At 27.5% G+C, this 9,486-nt stretch overlaps 1 protein-coding gene across 1 annotated transcript; it reads right to left on the bottom strand.

Annotated features, from left to right (window-relative positions):
• Window positions 1–3,036: 3,036 nt before the first annotated feature.
• Window positions 3,037–5,639, bottom strand: LOC107029929. Its single transcript, XM_027912018.1, has 3 exons — window positions 4,863–5,639; window positions 3,930–4,469; window positions 3,037–3,242 (listed from the first exon to the last, which is right to left on the bottom strand). Exons 1-3 carry the CDS (start codon window positions 5,637–5,639, stop codon window positions 3,120–3,122), a joined length of 1,440 nt encoding a protein of 479 aa, XP_027767819.1. The 3' UTR covers window positions 3,037–3,119.
• Window positions 5,640–9,486: the final 3,847 nt, after the last annotated feature.

The following is a 9,486-nucleotide window of genomic DNA, read 5'->3' as shown; positions in this document are numbered from 1 at the left end:
CCCCCCCCCCCCCCCCAAAAAAAAGAGAGAAATTTGTAGTTACTAAAACGTTTTGATGAATGGTAAAATAACCCTCCTCAACTAAAGGGAGTGTTTTATATTGTTTTATATCTTAAATCAATATTCTTAGATTGACAATGATCAATCAAAGGTTTAGAACCAGGTGAAAGGACACCGATGGTGTGAATTACTTGTAAAATTGACATATCTAATCGACTATTTAAAACGAAAATTAGTAGAAAAATGAACAAATAAAAAAAAAGTGTTTGATCTTGAAATTGATCTTATTTTATCCTTTTGAAATGATTTATTTTGTTTTTATGCATTCTTTGAGAGCTTTATGAGGTTCATGTGTGCGAGATATATATATATATTCGAAAAAATAATGACTTTAGATTGTGTTAATTTATCTATGCTTCGAAAGAACAATTACATTAATGAGTAGAACTTTATTAATTTATAAAATATTGCAATTTTTTTTTGGGAAAAATAGCAAATGTTGGATTTAATCATATCTAAAAGAATATTATTTTGGTTGTCTTTTACCTTTTCTAAATATTTCATGGCAAGTTGAAAGGATGACCGTCTTTCTCTAGTTTGTACCATCCGTTAATCTAAAAAGAAAATAAAAGTGTTGCAAATCGATCAAAATTATAAGGTTTTATATAGACATCGCGTTATTTGAAATCAGAAAATGAGATCAGTATTTGGACATGTAATTTCATCTCATGATTTCAAATAATGAGATGAAATAATAAATTCTCCAAAAGGTTTAATTTGAAATTTTATATCATGATTTCAAAGTTTTCAAAAAACAATAATTAACTCACACATTTATATTTTTATAAAAAAACATTGTTAATTTATATCTATCGACGATTTATTTAATACGTAAGCAAAATTTATAGTTGATATTATTACAAATGTTATGAACCAACAAACCGCTCAAAGCTAGTTCATCTTCTCGGACATCTGATCAAGAAATGTGTACTTAGTGCAAGAAGATTGTGTATACTATGTAGGAAATTCTGTTAAATAATAATACACTACAACTCATGTCAAATTCTTCTTATTTATTGAACTAATTAAAGTTTGATCAATAAATATTTTATTTTTTATACTATTGTTATGAACGTTTAGTACTTGTTTTTCAAAATTGTATAAACAATTTGATTAATTTCGATAATTTAACAGCTTATGAGAAAAAATATAACGTAAAATTAAATTGCATATCAGATCAATTTCATCTAATGATTTCAAATTATAATTGTATCTCACTTGGCAAACAAATTAATTTATATAAACTTAACGCCTAAAGGTAGCGTTACTTTTATCTTTATTGTCCATACATAAGCAACAAAATACAAGCTTATATATTTATTCTATAACTCAAAACTTCATATTACATAGATGTAATTAATATTAATAAAATAAACTATTGGTTCCAATCATGTTTCTTCTCATAATCAGGTGGAGGATTTCTCCTAGCACCAAAATAGAAGCCATCTTCTTGCACTTTCCAATAACATTCAGAATGATCACCATCTATTATACCACAATTTCCAGCTATAGAATTATTGAAAATATCAAATATTATATTTTGTTCATTCCACCAAAAATGACAAAAGAAAAGCGTACCGCCAAAAAGTTTGAGATTAAAGCTAAAATCAAACACATCATTTGGATTAAGAATTTTGTACCCTAAATCATTATCATGAGATTGACAATGCATGGTTAATTTAGAATTAGGAGGGAGGTTATCAATGATGTAAACATGAAATCTTGTAGTAAATCCATGACGACTTGTAACAAGAGCAATATTTAGTAGAAAAATGAGTGACAAAAAAAGAGATTTGGTCTTGAGATTAGTCATATTGAGATGGTTTTGTTTAGTTACTTTGAATAGGTTTCATGTGGTACATATATATATATATATGCATCAAAAGTGATTGTTTTGGTTCATACTAACATAAGTCAAACTATTATTGGAATATTAAGGAATATTCTTTTATATTATGCCTTTTAGTTTGATAATTTTAAAACATTTTTAGAAAAAATATTACACCCAAAGAAATAGAGGAAAATGATCATAATTATTGACAATAATGTTGTTGTTAGTTGATAGGAGGAAAGTTTATATGTTACGTAGGCGGACTCTTCAAAACGTTATCAATAATTATGTATTTTATCACTAATTAAGAGTTTTCAATCATATATATATTAAAAAAATACACTTAGATACATATACTTTTGCTATATGATACACTAAAATAGAGCTAGAAGCGAATGAAAAGGATGTGAGCGAGATGGAGAAGAAGATACATGTGGATCATACTAGATACATATATCAGATACATAGGAGAGTAGTGAGTAGGATTTATCCGTGTATCTTAGTGTATCCACTTGAATACAAATATCTAGAACAAATTACATGTAATTTTGACTTCATATATAGTTGAGTCAAATAGAATTAAAGGGTTCATTTGTTCGACAGGAAAAAGAATATTATTTATATATACGTAAAAATTATATTTCGTATGTGAATACATTAGAAGTTGAACTCAGCCTCTTTGACTTTTCATATTTACGTTTCATAACGTAAATCCCTTAATAAAAAGCTTGATAACTCTACTATAGCCACAACAACCAACCTTATATTGATGATAATAATTTTTGGGGAAACCCCTAAAAAATTTTAACTCTTGGCCCTCGGTGAGGATTCGATCAAATTTTACTTTCATTTTAGCTCACTGAAAAATGCATAGTAGAAAAAAAGGCGAAAGGAAATTAGGACGCGCCTATAACCTTTTTTTTTACTCTCTAAATGCTAAAATATCGTCTGGACATTTTTCAATGAAAAATTATATTGATTAAAAATAATAATTTCTTAGTGGTGTAAAAAAAATGTCCTAGCTAAGGTAATCAAGTAGGGTATCTTCATTAATTAAATCAGAAAAGAAAAAACTATGCTCAAAAGAAAGATTTTTCTTGTCCAAACAACTAAGTCACAAAAGAAATTGTAGACCATAATATATATCAAAATAAATAAAAATGAGATTATATAACACAACAACAAATACAATTCTGTACAATTAGTTGGCAAAGTTTACAATTTAATGTCAAAAGGGCAATGTTGCTGATTCCCATTTATTGCAACTTCTAATTCTGATTTGTAAAACAGTGTCAATAATATTACTATTATCTTCACCATTAATCACCTCACAACATTGCCTATGTGGTGCCTGTTTTTAAAAATATTGATAAAATAAAACGTGTTAGTCACTTAATGAAAGATTAACAAACAAATAAAATAATTAAAAATGTGGCACGTAGAAAGAATATAAAGAAACATTCCATTTTTGCAAATAATTGTAGCTTTTTTAAAAAAAAATTATGTGTACTTTTTAGTAGAGGTCACGTTCTATAACGTAACATATCTTTTTTGGTTGAATTTTGACTATTGTCAAACAAACCTTTTAAAAGTCAATAGAATTATATTAATGTTATTGCTATATTAAATGGATATTGATTAATGAAAATATTACTACCACATTGAATGCCGAAGACTTCACTAGTTTGATTTATTTTTTTTTATGTTCGATATGAAAAAAAGAAGTTTTTTAAGAATATTTTCTTCAAAAATATTTTAGGGTATTTTGAGCAGAAGAACTGTTGAAAATAGTATTTCTAAAATATACAGTAAGGATAAGGCTGTGTATTCTCCACCAGCCTAGATCTCGTTTGTAAAATTTCACTAGGTATATTGATGGTGGTAGAAGAGTGAAAATAGAAACGTGAAGTTAAGAGTTTGAGATAACTACAAAGAAAAAAATGACTCTTTTTTTCTAGATCGTACTTTATTTTTAAAAATTATTTTTCGTCAAACAAAAAATAAAGAAAAAGATTCATAAAACAAAGGAGAAATTTACCTGTCTCCATATTTGTGGAGATAATATATTGGCTGTGACATTGACCATTTGAATTGCTAATGCTGGTGAATAATTTTCATTATCACATTGCTTATTATAATCACCAATTCTCTTATAACTCGTTAAAGTTTCACCATTATCGAGCTCAAAAACGCGATCCAAATAATATTCGATAGGCCTTTGACATGGCTCAATATAATTTGGCCTAGTATTAAACGTAAATGGCTCTTCAAACCCTTTCCATGTCTCAAATGTCCTCATTGGTGTCTCTAATTCCTTCCCATTCATTAAATTTGGATACAATTGAATCGAATATCCCCATGATACTGATATCGACCAATTTTTCTTTAAATCGTAACAAAAACTTTGTTGCATTGTTCTACTTGAGTCTCTTTTATATGCCTCGATCACCTTCTTTATTGAATCAACCCGATCCATTAATGGTATTAGAGAATGTATAACACCTAGATGGTGCAATGATACAATTGGTGCCAATGGATGCGCGGCCAAAAGTCCACGTGCACTACCACGTATGTCCATCTAAAAAGAAATTATTCATACTGTCAGAATATATAACATCAATAACTAGTTATATACGTAGAAGAATGAAAGTCACAAGACCAATATGAGAAGACTAATAAGTCATAAGAAAAGGCTACTTTTACTTTCCAAAGAAAAAATAATACTCCCTCCCTCTGTCTACACTTTTTGTTTTTTCGAGAGTGAAACAGTTTATTTTTATCGGATTTCAAATATTTTTGAAATAAAATTTATATATTTGTAAACTACGTAAAGAATACTATAATTTACAATAATTGATAATTCAAAATGTTAAAATAATCTATGAAAAACTTAGGGTCAAAGATATACTTGAATCTCGAAATGCGAAAAGTGTCACATAAAATGAAACGGAAAGAGTATATTGTATTATACCTGATGAAATCCGAGTTCTCTAGTGAGAGGAACACCAATCTCAGCCATACATCCACCAATCTTTTGATCAGAACCGTAGAAATCATGATATCGATTAATACAACCGTCTAAAAACTTTACGAGGACCTCCGCAAGAGGATAACTAATAGCAATTCCACCACCACCATAAGCCATACCATAAGAATGTACCAAATCTTGTTCCACACTTTCTGAATTACCACCAATATAATACATTTGATTATGATCGTATTTACTCAAAACCGTTACTAAATTCTTCGTAAAAAATACCGTATCATCGTCCCCCATAACGAACCATCTCACATTCTCTAACCCTAATTCAAAACTCTCTTTCACAATTCTCGCAATCCTCACAGCTGATCGATCACCAAACCAACACGTGTACTTGAACCTTGACGTGTCCTCCGACACCCTATAGGGCGGGGAATATTCAGGCCACGTGTCATTTTCTCGCGGCTTCTCATCGAGCCACACGAACCCTCGTGTAACGTTAGGTTCCCACCATAAATCGGAATAATTTTTTCGATTTTTCCATGTCTTAGCGGACCCTCCGATACCAAATAAAATATGAGTTATGTTAGTAATATCTTCTTTTTCGTTGATATTATTTGTAACGGTAGCACTATAAGCATAACTAGTATGAATATTTATGGCACCACAATCGAGACATGGACTAAACCATATAAATCGATTGGAAAATGAAGTGAATGAGATGAATAAAAAGGAAGCAAATAAACAAATAACAAGAAAACACTTCATGAAAATTGTGAAAATATTTGTGATTTTTGTGTTAGGGAATAATGGGACTATGTTATGGTTCAAGAGTTTTAATGGATCTTGAATAATATTGGAGATGGAAGATGATTTTTCTTGGTGAGACATTTTTTTAGAATAAAGTGTTCATAAGGATATGGTGATCTTCTACTTAAATCCTTAAGTTTTAAAGCTAATTCAGGTTTATTTTAATATAAATATATAATGTATATATAAGTTCTTGTTTGATTGGGTAGTTATTGGATTTGTTTATATATTTTTTTTCGATTTTTTCGATTGTTTATTTCTATTATGGTAAGCAATAACTTTGGACAAGGAAGACTTATAGTGGATAAAATTGTCAATGGTTCATGAGTCTTAAATTTTCGATGAAAGATAAATTTAAATGGGGCGAAATATTAAAAACACTTTTAAATTCAGCTATTAATTTTATTTACGAATTATTGACAAATTTGCAAATGCAACTTTACTTGAATAACTGAACTTAATTCCACAACGATCATGCAACATGAGTGAAATAAATCCCTAAATTCTCATCAAGTTTATCGGTGTTTCCAACTCTTCTCTCGTCTTTTTATTTAGAGTGTCATGCCCCTATAAGAGTTTGAGACCACTTGTTATGTCATGTGGAAGATCGAGAGTATACCTGGATTTAGTTAGTCAGTAGAGGAATTTTTTTAAGGCTGTCAACATAGTTCGGGAATGAAACCAATAACATACGCTAAAATTTAAAGATATTTTTAATATTTTTCTCACTACGCACAAATATAATATTATAGGCATAGCATCAAGTAAATTCTTAAGTTTTGATGTAGAGAATAAATTTTCATAAGTATTTATTAAAATTTTAATAAAACTATAATTATAAAAATATAATAGATTCAGTACCAACAATCTTTAAAAGTTTAATTATTAGAATTTAAATTCTAAATCCACCCCTAATTTCAAAATGATATTTTCCAAAAAGTCAATTTGCACAAACTTCAGATATAATTTATGAAGTATACCATAGATTTTTTATTTCTCTTATTTTCTTGGAGTTTCTTAGGAAAAGGACAGGATTATAAAGAGTGGTGAACATCAACTTTAGCACAATTTTAGTATCTAAACATTAAATTTTTATAAATAAATAACAAGAAATGATAAATATGAATAATAAACAAATGAAGTTCTTGGTGTCAACTTCTACGTGGAAAGTGTTATTGCACGTCCTCAACAAGCAATTTTATTATTTCGATTGTTGTAACCACTGATATTTTTAAAAAAAATAAATTGATATATTAGAACATTTTAATGGATAATTTTAAATAATGGAATATAGAAAATAAGATTTTATACTTTGAAGGGTCATTGCACTTTTGCCCCTATTTTGGGTTAGTCTTTTATTTTATATTTTTGTATTATAATATTGATTTTATGTACATTCCAGTTCTACGCCTTATAAGAAAAATTTGTTTCATCATATATATGTTCAATTGTTGAAATAAAAATGAAAAATCATTCAACAAATAGTATAATTATACGAATATAATATGGAGGGGACAAATGAGTTCGATGAGCTGTAAATTATGCCGGTTTCTAATCAAAGCATATATGTAACGAACGAACATACAATGTTATTAATTACTACATAAATATTCTAAATGAATTTACACATTTTGATAGGTTACATGTACTAATATTTAGGGACATTTAAAGAAGACTATATTGAAGCATTATTTACAATTTAATTATAAAGGAACAAGAAAATGATCTCAAGTAATTAATGGAACAAGGGTGACTATGTCTTATTTGACTCTTTAAATGTGTAAATTAAGGATTAGTTTTAATATTCTACTTGAGCTAAAATATTTAAATTAAATATCTTTCGAGCTTTGCCAAATCAATAGATATGAGTTTGTAGTAGTTGGAATCGTAAATGTTGGGTTTTTCATAGCGAAAACAAATCGTAATAATCACGATTTGTATTATTTATCATAAAAAAATTCTTACAAAATGAATGAATTATCTTTATCCACGACCTAAATATCCTTCATATAAAAAGTTTCACTAACCGTAATAATTATTTTAATATGAAAAAATTTCTCTTTTATTACACTTTTAAAAGTGTATTCGTATACTATATTTTAGAATTATAAAGGAGAACAAGCTAATGAAATAACGGTCATTAACACTCCTTAGGAATGAATAATTTGACCCTTAAGAGTGTATTCGTATACTATATTCGAATACTATATTTATTGTTAGCATTAATTATTGAAGTTTTCTAAATAAAATTAACTTTGCACTTACTTTTTAATTTGTCTAATATATTCGAATTTAAATCAATCGTATTTTAAAATTGGTTTTGTAAGACAGTCTTCATTTCTTGAGGTATCTCTTACACATTTCACGCTCAAACATTTCTTGAGGTGTCTCTTAGACATTTCAAGTTCAAATAAATTAGATTATCAAATAATTAATTTGAAAAGACATCTTAACTTTGAAGTTCTTCTAAAATGTAATAATCAATATAGTTTAGACCTATTTTTGTGAGTTAGTAATGTAATACAAAATCCATATATACAAGTAAAAATGATACTATAATTAATATATGCAATTAATGTAATACAAAGAACATATATATATAAGTAATTGGTGTACTCAATCAAGTGAAGTCTCAATTTTATTTTATTTTTAATATTCCTATTACTTTTAGAATATTTTGATAGTTTATATAACAATATATTCAATCGATAAAAAATTCAAAATTATAATCAATAAAAGTTTATCTAAGATATAAACATATATAGTATTATATAACGTACAATAATTTATATATGCATATTCATGTGTTACAAATTATTACAAGAAATATTATAATGACAATTTAAAATAGTATACAAAAAATTGTTAGATTTCCATTATTATTTATTAAAATAATAATTAATTAGTGACCTACACTATAAAAGTCTCTAAAAGAAAAAATCAACATCTAACTGAATTTTGAAAGAATGTGCTTAGACTTTCTTTTACTTTTCAATAAAGTTTTTAAATAAAACTGAGAAATAGTACGATGACACTAAAGTCCAAAACTGAAAATGTTTCAAAAAGGTTTTAAAAAAAAGATATTATTTGATTTTAATCTTTATTCTTCATATTTCAATGATATTTCAATGTTGTCCTTATCATTATCAATGATCAGTAAAAGCTTAAAATTTAAAATTAATTTTTTTTTTCTTTGCCTTTTATTTTATTTTTTGGTTTCTTCAGTTCATTTTAAATTAAATATGAACTCATTTTTGGTGTATTTATTTTAAAAAAAAAAAAAACTATTTGGATGCTTTATAAATAGAATGAATGCCTCTGCATTTTTGCAACTAGCATTTATATCAGAAATAGCTAAATATATTGTTATTGTTGAATTGCTTATTTGATAATTTTTCTAACACTCATCGACATGGCTTGTGGTGTACTGGTGGAAATGTTTCACCCTTAATCAGAGGTCTTGAGTTCGAGCTCTGGATATGAAAATATTTTTGAATAGAGCTCATAACTCACCATAAGTTATGAGTTAGGTTATGACCGTTTTATTAAAACAAATATAATAATATCTTGTCCTTTTACCATGATTCTGTCACGACCCAAAAATGGGTGTGATGGCACTCGTCTTATCCCACCAAGACAAGTCAGCCTAAAACCAAATATCTAACAAAGTGCGGAAGTAAATGACAATCCAACAACAATTCCTATTATGAAACCAAGTCATATTAATCCAATCCCCAAAATCAGATTGTCACGTGCACAAGCCTCTAATGTAAATATTAGAATTGAAATAAAATAGAAGTCTAAA

This window comes from Solanum pennellii, chromosome 9 (genome assembly GCF_001406875.1).
Source record: "Solanum pennellii chromosome 9, SPENNV200".
Lineage (NCBI taxonomy): Eukaryota > Viridiplantae > Streptophyta > Magnoliopsida > Solanales > Solanaceae > Solanum > Solanum pennellii.
Note: the sequence above shows the minus strand (reverse complement) of the source record. Positions and strands in the feature narration are given on the sequence as shown.

Bases quoted from the DNA above. Each gene is read 5' to 3' on its own strand.
- LOC107029929 (XM_027912018.1), bottom strand. From the start codon at position 5,639: ATGAAGTGTTTTCTTGTTATTTGTTTATTTGCTTCCTTTTTATTCATC. The intron at 4,470-4,862 runs GTATAATACAAT...ATTTCTTTTTAG, and splicing joins GAGAACTCGGATTTCATCAG to ATGGACATACGTGGTAGTGC. The intron at 3,243-3,929 runs GTAAATTTCTCC...TTTTAAAAACAG, and splicing joins CTCCACAAATATGGAGACAG to GCACCACATAGGCAATGTTG.